At 35.7% G+C, this 21,744-nt stretch overlaps 3 protein-coding genes across 3 annotated transcripts; 2 read left to right on the forward strand and 1 right to left on the reverse strand.

The window, feature by feature from the left end:
- Positions 1–1,505: 1,505 nt before the first annotated feature.
- On the reverse strand, positions 1,506–3,540 carry LOC120217730 (geraniol 8-hydroxylase-like). The gene is made up of 2 exons (XM_039214798.1): positions 2,543–3,540; positions 1,506–2,221 (listed from the first exon to the last, which is right to left on the reverse strand). Exons 1-2 carry the CDS (start codon positions 3,521–3,523, stop codon positions 1,592–1,594), a joined length of 1,611 nt encoding a protein of 536 aa, XP_039070729.1. The 5' UTR covers positions 3,524–3,540; the 3' UTR covers positions 1,506–1,591.
- A 6,564-nt stretch (positions 3,541–10,104) lies between these two features.
- On the forward strand, positions 10,105–11,022 carry LOC120217736 (mitochondrial inner membrane protease subunit 1-like). Its single transcript, XM_039214804.1, has 4 exons — positions 10,105–10,305; positions 10,430–10,654; positions 10,719–10,829; positions 10,915–11,022. The coding sequence occupies exons 1-4, from the start codon at positions 10,216–10,218 to the stop codon at positions 10,960–10,962; spliced, it is 474 nt and encodes a 157-aa protein (XP_039070735.1). The 5' UTR covers positions 10,105–10,215; the 3' UTR covers positions 10,963–11,022.
- Positions 11,023–12,405: 1,383 nt separating this feature from the next.
- On the forward strand, positions 12,406–20,897 carry LOC120217409 (probable ribose-5-phosphate isomerase 4, chloroplastic). Its single transcript, XM_039214511.1, has 9 exons — positions 12,406–12,410; positions 12,662–12,731; positions 13,093–13,197; positions 13,412–13,507; positions 13,620–13,676; positions 15,186–15,263; positions 20,294–20,333; positions 20,422–20,488; positions 20,676–20,897. Exons 1-9 carry the CDS (start codon positions 12,406–12,408, stop codon positions 20,752–20,754), a joined length of 597 nt encoding a protein of 198 aa, XP_039070442.1. The 3' UTR covers positions 20,755–20,897.
- The last annotated feature ends 847 nt before the right edge of the window (positions 20,898–21,744 follow it).

The raw sequence follows: 21,744 nt of genomic DNA on the forward strand, positions 1-21,744 counted from the left end.
AAGGTTACTGGATTTAAACTTGGCTGCCTACCTGTGAGATACCTTGGGGTCCCTCTTGTGCCTAGGAAGCTAACTGAGAAAGATTGTTTTAGCATGGTGGAGAAAATCAAGGCAAAATTAGGACTTTGGTCCAACAGATGGTTGAGTTATGCAGGTAGATTGCAGCTAGTGAAATCTGTCTTGCTTAGCATTACCAATTTTTGGTGTAGACAGCTTATTCTTCCCAAAGCAGTGGTTAGAAGGGTGAATCAGCTCTGTGCAAGGTTTTTTTGGAAGGGTGGTGACATTCCAGCTAAGGGTGCTCGTGTGAGTTGGGATTGCATCTGCTCACCTAAGTCTGAGGGGGCTTAGGCCTTAAGCAATTAGCTAGCTGGAACAAAGCTTGCATTTTGTTATTGGTTAAAGAGCTTCTTATGGCAAAGGGGTCACTTTGGGTTGCTTGGGTGAGATCTTACGTTTTTAAGGGAGTGGATCTCTGGTCTGTTGAAAGCAAACCATCTTTCAGTTGGTGCATACGGAAAATCTTAAAAGTTAGAGAGAAAGTGCAACCCCTATTCTCGGGGATCATGGACTGGGGCAAAAGTAATGCTCGTTGGCTGTGGCAGGAGATTAGAGGGAGGACAGTGAAGGTAGAATGGCATAAGGCTATCTGGTTTCCTTTGCACACTCCCAAGCACTCTCTCATTGCTTGGATGGCTATCCTCAACAGATTGCCAACAGTTGACAGACTTATCCGTATGGGGATCGGGGTGGATGATAAGTGTAGGCTATGTGGAGCCGAGGCCGAGACCCGCAGCCATGTCTTCTTTGAATGCTCATACTCGAAAGCTATTTGGGAGGTGATCAATCGATTGTGTAATATCGACAGAACAGTGGGAAGTTGGGATGAGGAATTAAGTTGGGCAGTCTCCAGATTCAGGAGGAAAACTTTTCTTGTTTTTATACTTAGAACTGCCTGGTGTGCATATATATACTGTATATGGGAAGAAAGGAATCATAGACAGTTTAGGGGTCACAGTAGGGATGATGCTAATGTAGTGAATTATATTATTGAGGTTGTTAGGATGAAATATGTTCGTATGGTCATACAGAGTAGTGTAGCCAACATGGACCTTTGTCTAGCTTGGGGAATTAGATCCTCCTAGGAGGTGGGTGTTGGTTTGTGCATTGTATTGGTTGTAGCAGTGTGTTTACTACTGCTTCTTGGATAATAATATGGAATTTATCCAAAAAAAAATTTAGTCTTTATCATTTTACACAAACATGTTAAAATAATATATTAAATATACAAACCAAGCGATTTAGTAATTAAGAGTCTGAACATATATTATTTTGTATTCACTTCAAAAATTATATATATAACATGTAAAGTATTAATTTTAATGATAAAATATATGATTAGATTTGAATAATATCTAATTTATTAAAAAGATAAGATCACAAAAAATATTAAAAGAGAGAATTAAAAACATTTTGAAAGTTAAAATCAAAATTGTATCTTCATGTTTGATATAATTAACTTGAATATAATAAGTAAAATATTGAAATTCAAACATAATATTCTGTTTTCATTGGTACCATACCAATCCATCTAGAGCTTCAACCGGTAGAGAGCTGGATTTGATAGCCTCGGCAGTGGAATCGCAACAAGTGGATTCTTCAACTTGAGAACAATACCAAACTTCTCCGACAGATCAAACTTTTCTTCCTCCGCCACTTTCCAATCAAAAGAATGCAAAACCGTGGCAACCAAATACAATACCATCCGCTCAGCCATTGCTACTCCGGCACACATTCTTCTGCCGGACCCGAAAGGAAAATAACTGAAGTCATTCCCACTGAAATCCAATCGACTGTTCAAGAACCGGTCAGGGTTGAACTCCAACGGGTTTTCCCATATGCAAGGATCCCTGTGAATTGCCCATGCGTTGATGAACACCCTGCAACCTTTAGGGATGGTGTAGTCGCCGACGGTGCAGGCTTCGCCGGGGCAGTGGGGCACCAGGAGAGGAAGAACCGGGTGCAAACGCAGCGACTCTTTCATGATTGCGAGTAGGTAAGGTAATTTATGGATATGAGATTCTTCCACGATGTTGTCTTTGCCAACAACTTCATCTAGTTCTTTCTGTGCTTTTTTCATTACTTCTGGATTGTTGATGACTTCAGCCAATGTAAACTCAATTGAATTGGAGGATGTATCTGTTCCCCCCACCACCATATCCTTACCAAATATTACAAAAACACATAGGTTAAAAAATATGCATAATGTTAAAAAATTATTTAACATTTCTTAATTTTTAGGGTAAAAATATTCTAGCATTAATTATTTGTTGATTAACCGTTTTTATCTATAGAAAAAAATTATCCTAAAATAAATTATTAAGAGTTTAAATACGTTATAAAATATAAAATAAAAAAAAATTATTTAATCAAACATAAATACAATTTTTCCATATCACTAGGAAAAAAATATAGAATTGGATTAGTAAATAGTAAATGATGTTGTCTGATGAGTTGGTAAAAAAAAATGTCAAAAACTCACCAAGAGCAAGGCTTTGATATGATCCATGGTGAGAGGTGTCTTGGAATCATTTTCATCCTTCAACTGTATCAGAATCTGTAAAAAGTCATTCACTTCCCCTAACGAGTTCTCGCTTTTTTTCTCCACCTTCAGCCGTTGATCGATCATGTTATCGATGATTCTATTCAACTTCTCCAATGGTTTTGCAATACGTTTGCATAGACCCTGCAAATCAAGCGGGGCAAGCACCGGGAAGAAATCGGAAATATTAGGCAGACCAAGAATCTCTGTTATTTCCGACATGACTTGCTTGAACTCCGCACCGGCGTTGGCCCCCGCATTCCCCTCCAACGTGCTTCCCCATAACATATTGGTCACCACATTCAATATCGTTTGAAACATTTGCTCACCGAGATTCACCGGCGCTCCGGCGTTACCGTATATATAATCCACGGTTTTCCGTACTTCTCTACAGCGGAGCATATACATCTTGTCCAAAGTAGCATTGTTAAGCATTTTGAGAACACATACCTTTCTTAACATCCTCCATTGAGGACCGTTGGGGCTCCAAACTATATCACGACCCCCGGTTGCTAACAGGCCGACCACCGGCACGTCACGGTTGGCGAATGTGATGTCTTGGTCTTTGAGTACTTCTCGAGCTGTGGACGGGGAGGAGATCAGGATACCAATCTTGCTTCCGAGCCGGAGTTTGACGACTGGTCCGTAGGTGCGAGCTAGTTGAGCGAAGAAAGAGTGAAGGTCGGGTTCAAGGAAAGGAAGGCTTCCCACTATAGGGAGGCCTCGAGGGCCTGGTGCTGATTTTGGGTTTCGGTTCTTGGATTTGATGCACATCAATGAATACCGGAAAATCACGAAAACGCCGACAAAGGTGAAAAAGAGGCGTGCAAAATCATCGGTTCGGCGGGTATCCATGCCGAACCACGACCAGATTTTAGAGTGAGAAATGTTAGAATAGGGAGAAGTTGAGATGATAGTCATGACCAAAAAGAATCAAGGGAGGTGGATAACTAGGTAGATGTTGCGGTGGAAAGCCTGTTGTACGCTATCTATTTTAATGACCAGCAGGTCGGGGGGCTATGTTTTCATAAATAGGTAGACACGTCACGCCATAGAAGTTTGTGGACTATAATCTTTATGGATATTATTATTTTATTTTTGATAAAGAAAATATTATTTTTATATTAGGTGGATATAATTATTTATGGCGAAAGTGTTAGGATATTGTTTTGACAAAAATGACTTACATGATGTATCGAGAAAATTATTTTTTTTAAGTATGATGAAATGAATAAAGTAAGGGGAAGTGGGTTAGAATATTTGACGTTTTCGGAAAGTGGAATCATAGAACAATGAAAAAGGAAGACAAGGAGGATTTTCTATGTTTTAAGAACTAGAAGGGAGAGTGTGCATACCCAGAACAATTACTTTCTTCTTCATCATCCATCTTCGACGGACCACCGCCCTTGAAGGAAGGAACGAAGGTGTGCTTTCAACAAATCAAGTGATCGGATGAAACTTGAACGATAAAGTTGTCAAACTTTGACAAGAGAACATACGAAGGAGGATTCTTCACTTACTCCTTGCTTTTCTTTCCTTTCTCTTGGTTTTTTTTATGAATATTTGGTTTGTTATAATGAATGATTTTGTCCAACCCATGAACTGGTTTTAACTGACTTTGATTATTATGGTGGCTGGATTTGTGTATTTGCAAATTCTTGGTAATTTTTAATATATATTATCTTATATATTATTATCGTGTTTTATTAATAGTTTGAGAATTTTTTTGGAAAATATTTTTCATCTATTTTTTTTTTAATTTTAAAAGAATTAAGACGTAGAGTAAATTGATAAATGATTTTACTCAAAGATAGAGTAATCTAATTTATCTCAAGTATAAGGGATAATTTTAATCAATGATATTCATTCTAGGTTCACGTAAATATGTATTGTCATGGCATGCTCTCATTAGGTCATTTTTTAAGATATAATAAATTAACATATTAAAGGACTCTATCTGGCAAGTAAATAATAAGAATTATCGGGGTAATTCGTGAATGAGCAAAGTCATGTTTCTAAGTAACCTAACCTTCCTAATCATTCTATTTTAAAATCTCAGTTGCCATCAAGATATCAATTGGCGTGGCAAGTTCTTTGTATTTTATTAGTTCTATCGTTCCTTAATCTAATAATATCTTATCAATTTCAATTTCCTATTTCAATGCAAACATCAATAATTCAATACCACCAATCCCTGTGGAGATAATTTTACTCATTATACAATTATTCGTTGACGTGTATTATGTAAATTGCACAACACTTAAAACACACAACGGAGGGACTGGTTGTTAACATTGGGCAGAGGTCGGATTGTGGCTATGGTTGGTAGCATTGGTAATTGGACAGGTTGTTAGCATTGGCCACTGTTGGAAGTGTTTAGGTAATGCTCGGTGTAGTTTAGAGGTTGTCAAATGGGGGAGCTTCTAGGGCACTTGGTGATGGTGTGGAGCTATGACCGAGAGGCCACAGTCTCCTGTTTTCTCTGCTTTTTCTTTACAGCTAAATCCTTACCATTATTAATTTTCATTAAATTGAAAACTTTGGATAATTCCAATGAATTGAAAACTTTCAAGGAGTTATCAAACAGTCCACATACATGATTTAATCCTTTTAAACCTATGTTGCATTGATATGGATACAAAGACGTATACGAGAATGAATACATAGATAAAAAATAACAAATATTAAAATTATAAAGTATATGTACGACAAGTATACAATAAATATTATATAAATTTTAAAATTTTAAAAAACATAAAAATGTCATAAATATTTATTAAAGTTCATTGTGATTAGAACTCTTTGATAAAAGATGACGATTATAGTGGATGTAAACCAATATTGAGCATGAATTGGATTTAACTTATTCTTCATAAGTGAGTGAATGAAGTAATAAGTACTCAAATTTCTTTAACAACTAGTACATGAAATAAGTTGTCCAAGCACTTGAAAGCAAAAGATTAGAGCAATTGAGTTTCGATACCAAAGTTAGTCTACCTACTTTTTGGATCCAAAGAATACCTCTTTGTAAGGGAAATTAAATCATAATTAAAAATAAAATCATATCCTAATTCATCTATATCATTGCTTTATTATTTAAATCTTAAAACTGATTCTAGATATGTACGTGAAGATCAAATATTGTCCCTGATAAGTTTCTAAAATTTTCTTCGACATATCCAATTAACGCCAGCCATACCCTTTAAACATGGAACATCCCCTGTACGTACCCAAGTTGTACTCGTCATGTACCCATGTTGGGGAGCTTTGAGTATTTTCTATTAATATTATTTTTTTCGTTTTTTGCATTTTATAAGTAGGAATATTTTATTTTCGTCCTTAATACAAAATTTTGTGTCCGTCCCTAATAATGGAGGAGACAAGTGTTGTCCATAATTTCTTTATATTAGTTATCTATTTTATTAGTGGTGTTCACATTAAAATTTTATTTATACTTGAAAATTTTCTATTATAAATATATATATTCACTCTCAAAAGTATTTTTGAATTTGTCATTGGTTTTAATGATTTGCTATATTACTGTCATTTCTTAGCAACCAAGACAACAAAATGTATCAAACGAAATAAAATGGTGAATTCAATTCACTGATTGCATGGTTTTGATTCATGCTCATAATTCTGTTGACATGAAGCACTAAATGTTGCAAACAAGGAAGTAATTGTTGATTGCAAATTAATTTTGATAAAGTCATGCCCATAATCTTCAAAGTTGTATGTAATTCCCATTTAAGACAAACATGCAATGAAACAAGTGATAATCCAGGAATCATCCATTGTTTTTGGCCAAATCTTTAGCTTTTTCAACGACATTACGTGTGCTAGTAAGTGGTAAATTAAAAGCTTTGTTAGAGAAGAATATAGACAAGTTGCAGTTTGAACAGATGAAATTTAACATTTTGCTCTCATTGAGTTGCAACGAATTTACATCATACGGCCACAACAAATTTGCAACAATCTCTAAGCTCACTTTCCGGGGACAAAGTTGTTGGCAAAAGCCCAGGCGTTGTTGTTGACGGGATCGGCAAGGTGGTCAGCCAAGTTGTCGAGTGGTCCTTTTCCGGTCACGATGGCTTGGACGAAAAATCCAAACATGGAGAACATGGCCAATCTGCCGTTCTTGATCTCCTTGACCTTGAGCTCGGCGAATGCCTCTGGGTCATCAGCAAGACCTAATGGGTCAAAGCTTCCACCTGGGTACAATGGGTTAGTCACCTCACCCAGAGGACCACCAGCAATGCGGTAACCCTCAACAGCTCCCATCAAGATAACTTGGCATGCCTATATGGCCAAGATGCTCTGAGCGTGGATCAAGCTAGGGTTGCCCAAGTAGTCAAGTCCTCCCTCGCTGAAGATATGAGAACCCGCCTTGAACCAGAAGACGAAGGTTTGAGCAGTTGAAGAGATCATCAGGGATTTCACCTGACATCCTATTTGGCCCCCATAGATAGAAATGTTAAATTTGGCAACTGCCCTAAACCTGATGCAATTTTCCCTGTTATATTATTAAAACCCAAAGATATAGCCTGAATATGGGTACAATTGACAATGCTCGGAGGAATCGATCCCTCAAGATGATTGCGTTCAAGGCTCAAGTTCTTTAGATTGTAAAGCAATCCAAGATTTTGTGGAAGTTATCCTGTGAGAGAATTGTAGCTCATTGACAAAGATGTCAAATTTGTCAAGTTGGTTATTGATGAAGGAATCCCTCCCTTGAACTTATTGGAATGCAGGGTCAGTACTTGTAACGAGGCTAAAGATCCAACCTCATCTGGTACTGTTCCGATCAACTCATTCTCCGAGAGTCCTAAATGGGTTAATGATTTCAATTGGAACAAGGAAAGAGGAATTGTGGAATTCAACTTGTTTCCATACAATCTTAAAGTCTGTAAGATTGGACTCTCCGAGAGTCCTAAATGGGTTAATGATTTCAATCGACACTTCTTTAAACCATTGAATTACTCGATAAATTCATTAATACACAATAGTTAAAGTAGTAGGACAACTTCATATTCTTTATCATATTCAACATAAAATAATAAGTTGGATTGTCACGGAATATTGGCGCTGCTGCTAAGCCTATCGACAGTAGGTGTGGTTAACGAGATGAGCAGCTCGTGAGTAGCTCAAATTTGATTTGGTCAAAACTTGATAAACGTTCGATTCGAGTTGACTCGACTCGAGACCTTAACGAGGTGAGTCGAGTAAAGTCTAACTCGACTCGGTAAGTTTTGTTAATTTTAAAAAATATATTTTTAGTAATTACTTCAAAATTATTTGATTCAAAAAATAAATCTAAATAATAATTATTAATTTATTAATAAATAATAAAAAATAATAAGTTAACTAATCTATTATTTTTAATAAATAATAAAATATTATTAACTAATAATATTATTTTAATATAAAAAAACCAACCCTAATATCCTCATAGTATTAGTAAAATTTATTTTTAGTTAAAAAAATAAGGTAATTTTTTTAGTGAGCTTAACGAGTAACAAGTCGAGCTTAACGAGTAACGGGACTAGTTGAGCAGCAAATTTTTTTAACGAGCACGAGTCGAGCACAATTTTAACGAGCAACGAGTCGAGTCGAGCAACAAACTTTTTTAACGAGCACGAGTCGAGCGTTGCCCAACTCGCGATCGACTTGCTCGATAAGCACCCCTAATCACCAGCCCTAATTTTTGTATTTTAAACATAGTTTTTTCATTAGTTTATTATATAATATTTTGAAAAGAAGCTTCTTTATAATAATTATTTTAAAAAATAAGTAATATCAATTATACTTGAACTTTTATGTTATAAATATAGTTTTGTCGTTTTTATTCAAATTAAAATTTGGAATAAGTCGGGATGGATCCAGTTTAAGGATACAAATTATTAAGATAAATTACTTATTTAATCATTTAACTATTATTTTATTTTATTTTATTTTTATTCATATATTATTTCAATAATTCTATTAATATTTTAACGATAGAAGATCAAAATAAAACCAAAATGTAAGGTTAATGATGATTTATAAAAATAGTTTGATGATCAAAATAAAATTAAAATGATAATTAAATAACTAAATACATAATTTACCCAAATTCTTAACACGACTCAATCAAGTTAAATTACGAACATACCCTTATAGATAGTATATGTAAGATATTTTACCTTAACATTCATTTTACTATCCTAACTTTCATTTGATGCTTCCCTTCTAGGGAATGGCACATGACTCGAACTTGATGGCTTCCGATCCGATCGGTTTGGATTTTTTTTTATAAAAAATTCGAATTTGAGTCGAGTCGAATTTGAATTTAGAGTGAAAAATATCCGACTAAAAAATATAATTTTAGCTTATATATTTAGGATAATTATGATAATATCATTCTATATATTATTTTTTCAATTAAATCCCTATTTTTATTGAATAAAAATAATATTTTTTTAATAAATATATTATTTAGGGTCGTGTCAGGTCGAATTCGGGTCGGGTGGAGAGTGTATATTTTTCGGGTTCGGATCGGATTGGATGGAGGATGTATAACTTTCGAGTCATGATGAGTTTACTGAAAATTGACCCGACCTTACCTATATCCATTTCTGCTCCCTTCTTACCCGTTATATTTTTCAATAAACCTTTCTCTCATTTTGATCTAATTGAAAAATAAGTGTTCAAACTATATATTTATTTATTTTAGGTGTTTAATTTTTTTATCAAAATAAATATCTAACATTTTCAAAATTAACATTTAAGATGTTTTTTTTTTGGTATCCCAAGGTGTCCCCAGGCTTCGCCTGAGACTAATCTTCCGAGGTACTGTCGGGCATGAAAGGTGGGAGTTCTCCCAAAAAAAATTTCTGCATCTATAAGGGCTCAAACTTGAGACCACTTGCTTAAGCAACCAGAGCCCCTTCCACTCATGCCAACCTTTGTTAATACATTTAAGATGTTTGTTCGTTAACAAAACAAGCGTTTAAAGAAAATATATTGTCCAATCACTTGGATACGCAGCATGTTTTCTAATTTCTTTTAACTTTATTTTATAAAATTAAAATCTCAAAATTATCTAAAATTTCTAAATTCCTACCTCCAAATTCTCATATTCATGTTAATGTTGAATCAGCCACCATTTGTCATTCTTTCTATCACCAAACTTTCATCGATTCGTCCTCTTGTTGTCACACATCATTATCTGAAATCATACTCCAACCCTAAATTCCATCTTATAATTTTTTTCATTTAACCATGGCATGTTTATTATCGTTGGTAAAGCTACGCCATCGCTCGAACCTCCGACGCGCACTCACCGCATGCCAAGTAACATTCCTAAATCAAAACTGAAACTATTCGATGGTTTTCAACCCTAAACCAAAGAACAAGATACAAGCCCAAAGTAGGGTAAATTAAAATGGGTCAATAGTCAAGAGTAAAAGGACTCCGGTTCGAAAGCCCACAGCTCGGGTTCATTCATCTTGTCTCCCTCTCTCTCCCTCTCTCTCTCTCTCTCTCTCTCTCTCTCTTCAGAATTTATCATTAGTTCCTCGCCGTGAGTTCTTTGAGAACTCAAATCTGAAAATTTGGTTCGAAAAGATAGAAGAATGGGAGAATGGAGCCGCAGCGTTACCCCTCTAGTCAGAGGCTTCTGTTTACTTTATGTTATCCACAAATACATCGGCACTACCGTCATTGTAAGAAAACGAAACAAGCTCATCGATCATCATTTTATTTCATTTCAATTTTCGTTTCTGGGCTTTAATTTTTTACTTTTGAATTTGTGGGGCGGGGGGGCGCAATGACTGGGAACTCTGAAAGACTTATGGCCCCAGCATGCTTCCAACATTGAGCATAACAGGCAACGTGTTGTTGGTGGAACGCATTTCGACCAGAAGCGGCAAACTTCGACCAGGTGACGTTGTGATCCTACGGTCGCCCGAGGCTCCTAGGAAAGTTGTCTGCAAACGGCTGATGGGAATGGAAGGTGATCAAGTCACCTACGTCGTCGACCCCAAGAACAGTGATAGATGCAAAACTGTCGTGGTAGTATTTCTTGGATTTCCAGTTTTTCTATATTCAATGAATTAAAATGTTTTTTTGTGAATAGGTTCCTAAAGGGCATATTTGGGTAGAAGGAGATAACATCTATAACACAAAGGATTCAAGGAATTTTGGAGCTGTTCCTTACGGTCTTCTCGAAGGCAAAGCTTTTTGGACGGTTAGCCTTCACTCTTCATCTTTCACCAGTTTTTTAAGTGCTTGTCATTACCCAATTTTGACGACTTCTTCTCTGTTGTTTCTAGTTTTTGCCTCGTAAAGATTTCGGAACCTTGCCACCTAAACCCAAATAGTTTTATTAGATCGGAAGATTTTCTGGGTCTGTTGCACACCAAGTGTTTGTCAAAACGTCTCTCAAGTAGCATGTGTAAGAGTTTATGTACGTTGTTCGACTGCTCGTAAGGTCGGCTATTGTAATTGTTCTTTTAAATGAATGCTCAATTTGTGCAATCCGAACCCATACATGAATCGATAATATTCCCAATTTCCAGCTGAAATTGATGACTACAAGGTATCAGAAACACACTGAGATATATCTGATAAAAAGGAATTCTCAATCCAGTTAAGGAACAATAGAAAGAAGCATCGTCAATCTGTGATAAAGCACCTGCAATCATTAAGACACAATTACGTTTATGAAGCTAGAAAATAAAAGATAGAACAACCAACCAATAGAGAGCTGTATAGTGAAATATCAATAAAGGAGTAAATAGTAAATGTAGGGGTGTTTACTTTTCGGGTTCAACTAAATTAATTGACTGAATCCAATTAGTTGGGTTAAATAATCGGTCACCAAAATTAGTTCGGTCGGAGAGCGGGATGGAGGTGTGAATTGCTTTGTTCACCTTTGTCCTATATTAGCATAAACGTTGAAAATATCCATCTTTATAGATATTGATTATATTTACTTTGTTTTGTGTCACTCTACCTCACTTCTTTTATTAAAGTTTTTAAATTTAATATTATAAAATTATCCAGAGGTATTGCTTCAGAATAACGAGCCTCTATAATTAACAAGCACAACGTACCTTTTCGGAACAACGAGCCTCTATGATCAACAAGCGCAACGTACCTTTTTGGAACAACGAGCCTCTATGATCAACAAGCGCAACGTACCTCTTCGGAACAACGAGCCTCTATAATCAACAAGCACAACCCAACAGTAAGTAACTTTGATACTGCTCAAGGCATCCTTTCACTGCGGGCTACACTATCAACTATTGTTCAACATTTGATAGCTGATGAATGGGGCAGTTTAGTGGAGGCAATCATTTCCCTGCTGAACAACTAATAAGTTAAGAAGATAGATCCATTATAACTCTAATATATTTTGTCATTAGGCATCAATCCTCCTTTACACCGCTCTACCACTTGTCACCCATGACATAGAGTATATAATTGATCATTCTTTCTCAGTATAGAATTGATCATTCTTTCTCAGTATAGAGTTGATCAGTCTTTCTCAGTATAGAGTTGATCATTCTTTCTCAGTATAATTGATCAATCCTCGTTTCTCATTTGAATTCTTTCCCCTTTCATTCAACCAACTTCTTGTTTTTCAATCCCTACATCAACTATGCTGGAAATTCTGTTGCCTATCTACTTGGAATGACTTTACACACACGTGCGCACATATATATAATGTTACCAACAAGGTGGAACACATTAAACCGCAAATAGCTACTTATATGAAAGCAATCCGATAGAGGTAGTTCGCACCAGTTCATTTGCTAGGAATGAAGTAATAGTACTTAATAAGCAGTAAGCCAGTAACTAACTTACTATTCTCACAAGTCTCTTCTCTTCTATTTTTCTCATTTGGTGATTCTCTATGTTTATGCCGTCCCTTGAATTGAATAATTTAATGTCATCTGCGTTCTCATCCTATTTAATTCCATTTACTAGAGAACCCATTTTTTGTTGCTTGCTCCTCTATTTTTGCAGCCTTCTTTGTTATTTATAATATTTGTAAGTTTATCTGTTTTTTAGCAGGTCTATCGTGAGTGCCAGTGAGGCAGCAAAGGCCGGAATTCCATTAGGAGGGCTTGAAAACAGTCCTCAAGTTGGTCATAACTCCACCAATAAATTGCTGTTAATTGGATTTTGACTGTTGCATTTTTTAGCTCTGGTTGAATGCTTTAATTTGTTGAACCGTCAAAAACCCTTGCTCTAGCATGTTGTGAACTTATGTAAAATCAGCACTAGATTGAAAAGTTTCTTCTTTGTTGTTGGGTCACTAGGAATTTACAAGTTCCAATAAACTAACAAATTTCCATTTATTGATGCTGAAAGATTTTTTTCCCATAGCTTCTATAATTTTTTCTCAAGCCTTTTCAACTTTCATGATTCTAAATTCAATATTAGCATGGTATGCTTCAAAATTCAGACTATTTTATGGTAAGATGTAGGATTTCTTTTTGCAGATTGATTTTGCATTTGATGATGTTGACATGATAGAGGAAAGGACACTAATCTCTGTCATCGGACGCAAGAGATTGCAAGGTGAGGAGTCCATAATTCAAGAGAAGGTGAGTTAGTTTTTTTATCTGTCCTATTTTTTTTTATCTGTCCTATTTCAATGGCTCTCTAGTCAGAGCCCCAGCTTGGAAACTTATCAGAAGACATGTAAGTATTCATGTTATTTCATAGCATTATTGTACTTTTATACAATCTAAAAATTAGTTCAAAATCTGGTTTAGTTTACTTTATTCTGTAGCACTTACAGCCGACTTTAACTTGTAGTTGGTGCTAAGCATGGCTGATCAGCTTGTATTCATGGTTACAGAAAATCAGTATAAATGTGGTCTAGAGGGATCTATTCCAGTTGTAGTTGAACCAGTAAGTATCTAAATCAACCTGCTCACTACTTTTGTAAATATGTGAATGAAACCTCTGCAATGGACAAAAGGATAAGAAAGATGAACTGATTAATCCTTGTATATTCTTTTAGCTGAATTGGCTGGAAACTGCCGAAGAGATTGAAGACCTATATTTAGGTGATGCAGAGGTATGATATTTACATGTATTCATGTGTGTTTGTGTGCGTATCATTTTGATGACATTTTGGAGAATTTTTAGTCTTTTTGACTGCTATGGGCCGAACCAGTGTTAGGAAAGGTCATTAATTTTGATTGGCTTAATATAAGATTTGATACTGAAATTTGTCAATTTTTTCTAATGTGGTACTTTTTTTTTGTTGAAACAAAAAGCCAAGTATTCGATCAAATGTTAGGTTAGTAACTTTCTGGTAAGATACAAAGGTAAACCTTGATCAAAACCAAACATTGTCAGCCTCTACTGAATTTTCTTCCTCGTGTATTAAACCTTCCTAAATCAATTTCTATAAACACCATGTTTGTTTCAGGTAGAAACATAACTTACACAAATGATAGTAGTTAGGGGCTGTTTGTTTGCTTCTTAATAGAACCATTCAGCACTGAATGCTGAACCGTTCAGTATTCAGCACATTTGTTTCGCACCTCTGAATGATTCAGCAAAATAGTGCTGAATGATTCAGAGCATTATCAAACAGCATGTCACATTCAGAGCTAATTCATATAGAGCCTCTGAATCATTTAGCATTTGAATCATTCAACGTTTAATCATTCTGAAGTAAACAAACATCTCTTTACTTTTTTAGTTGAATTGATCCAATTCCTTTCACTTTGGAGAGTGATCCATTTGCCGTTCGAAAAGTTGAGAGACTAAGTTGTGGGCTAGATTTGTGAAACCCACAAAGCATGCCTGTCCTGTGATCTGGAACTCCAGAATCTCTTATCCAAGATCTCTTCTGCTATATTTGCAAAAGAGAGAGTACCTTGTACTAGCATGTTTGGATGTTGTTCATTGGAGGTGTCGATGATTGTGCTGGTAGGATCATTGTCGGAGCTTGAACTGACCTCCGACGATGATGTAGGTGGATTCTCCATGACTTTCTAGGTTTGATAACCTAGAGAAATTGAGAGGAGAAAAAAATTCTAATTGAAAATCTCACTGAAAAACATAAAACACGGCCTGTTTTCTTATAGGCTATGGATTACAAGTTAAAGTCTTACCAGGTTTTTTTCTTTCTTAACTTTTGTATCCTAAACCTTATCTCTTAAGAAACTTACTCCTAATCGCACAATATAAATAAATTAAAACTTTGTCTCCTAAAATAAAATAAACTTCTAATTAACATAAAATTTGTAATTGTTGGCAATTTTCTACAAATCCATCACTTGAAATTCTTCTCATTAAAATTTCAAACATTTAAGAGAAAAGTTGCAATACACCAGGTAAGTAAAGGTGTTTCATCTACAGAGCATTCTATGTTCTAAATCACGGGCTTCAGAGTAAAAGTTAAACTGTCAACCAGTGACCTTTCTTATTTCCTTTTCCACGAACCCTCTTGCCAGTTATAAGAAGCTAGCTTAGTGTTTTGGTTTTATAGTTATAGTTATAAAGAGCTATTCATTTGCGAAAATTTTATTGAACCGAGCGTGTAGTCTTTTTTCTACTTTAATGATTTGTGAAGGTATGGAGAAGACCATCTATGGGACAAGCAGATTCGCTTGGAGGAGACTTTCCATTAGTCACTAAAGAAGGTCATAACATTATGTTGCGGAAGACGATTATCGGATAGAGTAAAATCGCAACTGATAATTTGAGAAAATAAAAATGAAGATAAAAGAGACACAAAATTTACGTGGAAACCCCTAAAAATTTAGGGTAAAAACCACGGGCAACAGTAGAAGAATTTCACTATGAGAAAATAGGAATTACAACTTCTCTCGATCTACCAAGGAGAAAACAATGATAATTCTCTCTTGATAAAAAGGAGAAAACAACTCTCAAGAAACTCTCTAAATTCTCTCTAGTATTGTAAGAAAGCTAGAATGCTTTGGGATGGTTTTGAAGTTAAATGAGCTAGGATATTTATAGTTGAAGCTTAAGGACTAATTTGTAAATACCCTAAATTATAATGACTAAAATGAGATTTTACCATTGTTGAAAAAATCAACAATTTCCAGCTTCTTTTCGGTGTATTAATTTTGCACATTTCAGTGCTGACTTTTAGCAATCTCCCACTTGAAAATTTGATTGGAACAATCATATCTTCACACCATTCTTTCTACCTTGTATCTTCATGTTGCTTACGTTTCTGTTAGGCCACAAGAGGATTGACACCAAATAAATTTATCGGCATTGATCGCATTCGTCATGAAATCTGCTATGTTGTCTTTGGTATGGATCTTCTGCATATCTACAGTTCCTTCTTCCACCTTTTTACGAATGAAATGGTATTGAACTCATATGTGCTTTGTCCTTGAATGAAATGATAGATTCCTTGCTATATGCAAGGCGCTTTGACTGTCACAAAACAGAGAGACATACTCTTGATTGTGCCCAAGCTCCTCCAATAACATCTTCAACCAAATTACTTCTTTACTGGCTTGTGTAGCTGCTACATATTCTGCCTCTGTTGTAGATGTAGCAACAACTGACTGCAATTTTGAAACCCAGCTTACAGCTGCACCAGCAACTTTGAACACATATCCTGTAGTAGATTTGCTTTTATCCAAATCTCCTGCATAGTCAGAATCTACATAACCATTGATTAGTAAATTTGATCCTCCGTAACATAATGCAACATTTGAGGTCCCTTTGATGTATCTCAGGATCCTCTTTACTGTATTCCAATACTCTTTGTCTGGATTCGCAATGTACCGACTGACCACTCTCATTGCTTGTGCAATGTCTGGTCTTGTGCATATCATAGCGAACATTAAACTTCCCACTGCTGATGCATAAGGTACTCAAGACATCTCCATCCTCTCTTCTTCACTACTAAGACTCATACTGGAGGATGATTTGAAGTTAATAGGAAGAGGGGTAGAAATTGGCTTATAATCTTGCATGCTGAATCGTGACAAGATCTTCTTCAAGTAATTCTTTTGTGAAAGCAAAATATTCCTATTACTTCTGTCTCGGTGAATTTGCATCCCTAGAATCTTGTTTGTTGATCTCAAGTCCTTCATTTCAAATTCCCTAGTCAGTTGTGCCTTCAATTCTTCAATATGATCTTTGTTGGGTCCTGCAACCAACATATCATCCACATACAACAGCAATATAACAAAATCGTTATCACCAGACCTCTTGAAATAAGCACAAGGGTCTGCATTAAGTTTGTTGTATCCAAGACACATAATGAAGGAATCAAATCTCTTATATAAACACCTTGGCGCCTGGTTTAGACTGTACAGAGATTTGTTCAACCTGCAAACCAAGTTCTTCTTTTATTTTTCTTCAAAACCTTCAGGCTGGAGCATGTAAATTTCTTCTTCAAGATTTCCATGAAGAAAAGCTGTTTTAACATCTAGCTGCTCTAGATGTAAATTCAATGTAGCACACATTGCCAAGACTACTCGAACTGTTGTTAGTCGAATCACAGGAGAAAATATTTCATTGAAATCAATACCTTCTTTTTTAGCATATCTTTTGAGCACCAGTCTTGCACGATACCTGTCTACTTGATCGTCACCATTTCGCTTGATTTTGAAGACCCATTTGTTACCAATTGGCTTCCTTCCTTGTGGTAGTGGCACAAGGTCCCATGTATTATTTTTATGAAGGGCTTCAATTTCTTTTTGCATCGTCATCATCCATAGTGAAACATCTGAGTTGTTTATTACCTCCTGGTATGTTGATGTCTCACCGTCCTCTGTTAAAAGGCAGTATGCAATATTACATTCTATAACATAATCTGAGTGACATTTGGGACGTCTTCTCACACGATCTTATTGGCGAGTTGTTGGTGCTTCAGAACTCTCTGGTTCTTGTTCATCATGTGCTGGTTCTACTTCAGAAGAATCTCCTTGTTCAACCTCTTTTTCCACATGTATCTGTGTAGTCTCTGACTTTTCAGCGCTATCATCATCTTCTTTTCTTTGTAGTTTATCTTCTACAAATATAACATCCCTGCTGATGATCACTTTGCAGGCAGTGGGATCCCACAAGCGATATCCCTTGACTCCATCAGCATACCCCAAGAATTTGCATTTCCTGGATTTTGGATCCAACTTTGAGATTTCTTGGGAGTTGTACATCACGTACACAATACTTCCAAATACATGGAGGTTTGAATAATCAGCTGGTTTTCCAGTCCACATCTCCATTGGTGTCTTTAACTCTATTGCAGTTGATGAAGCTCGATTCACCAAATAACAGGCGGTATTGATTGCTTCTGCCTAGAATGATTTTTCTAGGCCTGCATCCCTCAACATTGCTCTTGTTCTTTCTAACAAGGTTTTGTTCATCCGCTCCGCCACTCCATTTTGTTGTGGAGTGTTCGCCACTACGAACTGTCTTTTGATGCATTCTTTCTTGCAAAAGTCATCAAATTCTTCACTTGTGTATTCTTCCCCATTATATGTTCTGAAACACTTGATCTTATTTCCAGAATCAAGTTCCACCCGCGCTTTGAAGTTTTTGAAAGTTAAAAACACATCTGACTTCTTCTTAATAGGGTACACCCAACATCTCCTGGAGTAGTCATCAATAAATGAGACAAAGTATTTTGCTCCGCCTAGGGATGTAACTGGTGCTTGCCATACGTCAGAGTGAACCAATTCTATAACACCTTTGCCTCTAGAATTTGATGTGTTGAATTTCAATCGGTGCTGCTTACTTGTTATGCAATTCTCACACAAAGGAAATGATACCTTTGTTAAGCTTGGAAGTAACTTTTGCTCCACAAGGACTTTCATTCATTGTTTTGACATGTGCCCAAGTTTCTGATGCCATAGCATTGCAGAATCTGAACTACATGAGGCAACAGAGGCTTCTACTTCTAGCAAAGTCTCTCCCTTCAGCATGTACAAGTTTGTTGCTATCTTTTCGCCTTTCATCACCACAAACGCTCCACGAAACACCTTCATGATTCTTTTTCGTGTTTCAATCTTGCTTGCATTATTATCCAACAATCCGTAGGATACTAAATTTTTCTTCAGGCCTTTCACGTGCCGCACATCTCGAACAACTTTAATTGTTCCATCATAAATCTTCAATTTGATGGTTCCCACGCCAACGATCTTTAAGGCATGATCATTGCAACTATACACAAATCCTCCTGAGACATGTTCATAATGATGGAACCATTCTTTTCTTGAGTTCATGTGATATGTTGCTCCTGAATCAATGAGCCATATATCTGCAAATCTTTTTCTGCCTTCCACGGTGGTTGACGTTTCACAGCATAAAGCATCTTCATCATCTGAAGTGTTTGCGGTATTGCCTTGTGGATTGGAGTTTTTATTTAGACTCCAACAATCCTTTTTCAAGTGACCCTTCTTTCCACAGTTATAGCACTTTAAATTCTTCTTGCTCCTCGACTTCGATCTACCATGTTTATGACTGCTGCTTTGGCCACGTTCTGTTGATCTCCCTCTCGTCGTTGTCAACGCTTCTGCTTATTGCAGATTTACTTGTTTGTCTTCCTTGTTCTTGCGCTGATTTTCTTCTTGTAGAACAACAGCTGCAACGTCATCGAAGACTAGACTGGTGACATTACTGTTTGTCAAGTTGATGATGAGTTGATCATACGAATTTGGTAGACTTTGAAGTAGAAGTTCAGCTCGTTCTTGTTCTCCTATTGTACATCTTAAAGATGTAAGCTGAGAAAATAAAGTGTTTAGTGTGTTTAGGCATACAGAGAGTGTACAATTTCCTCTTAAGGAAAATTTTATTGTGCAGCGATGTGGCCTCGTACAGTTTGGTGAGATGATCCTATATCTCCTTAGATGTCTTTTTCTCCTCGATGCTTGACAATACTTCATCTGCTAATGCTAGATGAAAGTTTGACATAGCATTCCCGTCCATTTCGATCCATTTGTTGTCATCTGTGAAATTCACTTGCCTTTCACTGATAGTTGCTAGACAATCGTCTTTCCTCAGGATATCATTCATCTTCAATTTCCACAATGAGAAATTTCTCCCATTGAATTTTTCAATATCAAATTTCGTTGCCATAGCTTCTTTTACGGATAGCTCCCACTATTTCACTATCGTGAATAGTTCTCTAGAACCTTCAAAGAATGGGTAATACCTTCTTACTTTCTTATGTTGGAGGATCCACCTTTTGGTGGCAACCACAAAGACAATAAGCAGATATTACACACTCTAATCTGGCTCGGATACCAATTGTTGCGGAAGACGGCTATCGAATAGAGCAAAATCGAAACTGATAATTTTAGAAAAGAAAAATGAAGATAAAAGAGACACAAAATTTACGTGAAAACCCCCCTAAAAATTTAGGGTAAAAACCACGGGCAACGGTAGAAGAATTTCACTATGAGAAAATATGAATTACAACTTCTCTCGATCTACCAAGGAGAAAACAATGATAATTCTCTCTTGATAAAAAGGAGAAAACAACTCTCAAGAAACTCTCTAAATTCTCTCTAGTATTGTAAGAAAGCTAGAATGCTTTGGGATGGTTTTGAAGTTAAATGAACTAGGGTATTTATAGTTGAAGCTTAAGAACTAATTTATAAATACCCTAAATTATAATGACTAAAATGAGATTTTACCATTGTTGAAAAAATCAACAATTTCCAGCTTCTTTTCGGTGCTGACTTTTAGCACATTATCGATGTCATCTTTACATCTCCAATAGTCAGTCTTGGTAGGTTTGAGACATCATTTGTGCTTTTGAATTTTGCTAGCAATTTTTGCTTTTAGTTTCTTTTGTAATCTGCGTAATATATTTGTAGCTGAAGTTGCCGAAAGCCTTGAAAATGTTGATGGTGTCTTAGAACATGGAGTCGTCTCTAAATTCCCGTGAGTTCCATCTTCTCTTTCGAACTTCCTTTTTTTTTTCTCGCATACACTGCGTCGTTGATGATATGCTGAAGAAAGCCAAGTCGACCGACAGAACAAACACGTTTAATCCGAATGTATCTGCCATTCATACATTTAATCCAATAATCTTTCTTCTAACTCGTATGATATTGGACTTGGACTACAGTTGCAAAGCAATTGCTGCTTCTGAAAGTGGATTGTCAATTGTTGATAACATTACAACAAATGCAGTCGGGGGAGTTTAACCAGAAGCGATTCAATTCGTTCCATTGAAGCATGTGCTCTTCTTCGGCATAGCTCTTTAGATATGTAACCTTACAAACTGAATATTAGCATGAAATTGTTCTTTTTTTTTTACTGAGAGAATCATATCATTGAGGTTTACATTCATATATCTCTAACTATAGCTATTGTATAGACACTTTCAATTTCTATTTTATTACCTGTCTTTTTAATTATGAAAAACAAAAAAGGCTTGATACATGAAATGACTTTTATATTTTAGTGATTTTCATTTTGACCATTTTATTAAATTTTTTGTTAGTTTAGCCCCTCAACTTCCAATTTGTTATCACTTTATTCGTTTGACATTTTCCAACCCAAAAAAAACACAATGTGGTCCAATCAATTGGTTTTTTCCATTTGTAATTATTTTTTTAGTTCTTTTTTAAATGTATCATTTTCAGTACATATCATTTTCTTTTTAAAGGAAGCTATTTAAGGGTTAAAGTGATAGTGAATTGAAAGTTGATGGTAAAAGTAATTGGAAAATAGTAAAAGGACCAAAGAGAATTTTATTAAAATAGGCAGTATCCTAAGGTAAAAAAGAAAAACTAAATTTTACCCTCATGTGAAGGGGAGGCATTGGCTCAGAGGAAAACTAAAGAAGCTATGAATTGAATTGATCTCATTAACAATCACTTCGTTGAACTCAATTTGCACAAGCACCTCTTTTTTTTAAAAAAAAAAGAAAAGAAAAAGAACTCAAATATTTTTAGGGTAAACTACACAAATGGTCCTTTGACTATAGCACAATGCTTTGTTGAGTCCCTCAACTATTAAAAATTACAAAGCAATACCCAAAATATAGAGCATTGTTTGTTGAGTCCCTTAACTATTAAAAGTTATAAAATAGTCACATGACTATTCATATATTTTAAACTAGTCATTTTTCGTTAAAAAATTGACTGCAATTTGAACTGGACGTTAACCTACTTACTAGGATATGATAAAAT

Source organism: Hibiscus syriacus, unplaced genomic scaffold, assembly GCF_006381635.1.
Source record: "Hibiscus syriacus cultivar Baekdansim isolate YM2019G1 unplaced genomic scaffold, ASM638163v2 tig00110187_pilon, whole genome shotgun sequence".
Taxonomy (NCBI): domain Eukaryota; kingdom Viridiplantae; phylum Streptophyta; class Magnoliopsida; order Malvales; family Malvaceae; genus Hibiscus; species Hibiscus syriacus.

Coding starts and splice junctions, on each gene's coding strand:
- LOC120217730 (XM_039214798.1), bottom strand. CDS start 3,523: ATGACTATCATCTCAACTTCTCCCTATTCTAACATTTCTCACTCTAAA. Junction 2,222..2,542: donor ATATCAAAGCCTTGCTCTTG/GTGAGTTTTTGA, acceptor ATATTTGGTAAG/GATATGGTGGTGGGGGGAAC.
- LOC120217736 (XM_039214804.1), top strand. CDS start 10,216: ATGGGAGAATGGAGCCGCAGCGTTACCCCTCTAGTCAGAGGCTTCTGT. Junction 10,655..10,718: donor ATAGATGCAAAACTGTCGTG/GTAGTATTTCTT, acceptor TTTTGTGAATAG/GTTCCTAAAGGGCATATTTG. Junction 10,830..10,914: donor AAGGCAAAGCTTTTTGGACG/GTTAGCCTTCAC, acceptor TGTTGTTTCTAG/TTTTTGCCTCGTAAAGATTT.
- LOC120217409 (XM_039214511.1), top strand. Junction 12,732..13,092: donor GGCTTGAAAACAGTCCTCAA/GTTGGTCATAAC, acceptor TTCTTTTTGCAG/ATTGATTTTGCATTTGATGA. Junction 20,489..20,675: donor GGAGTCGTCTCTAAATTCCC/GTGAGTTCCATC, acceptor CTTGGACTACAG/TTGCAAAGCAATTGCTGCTT.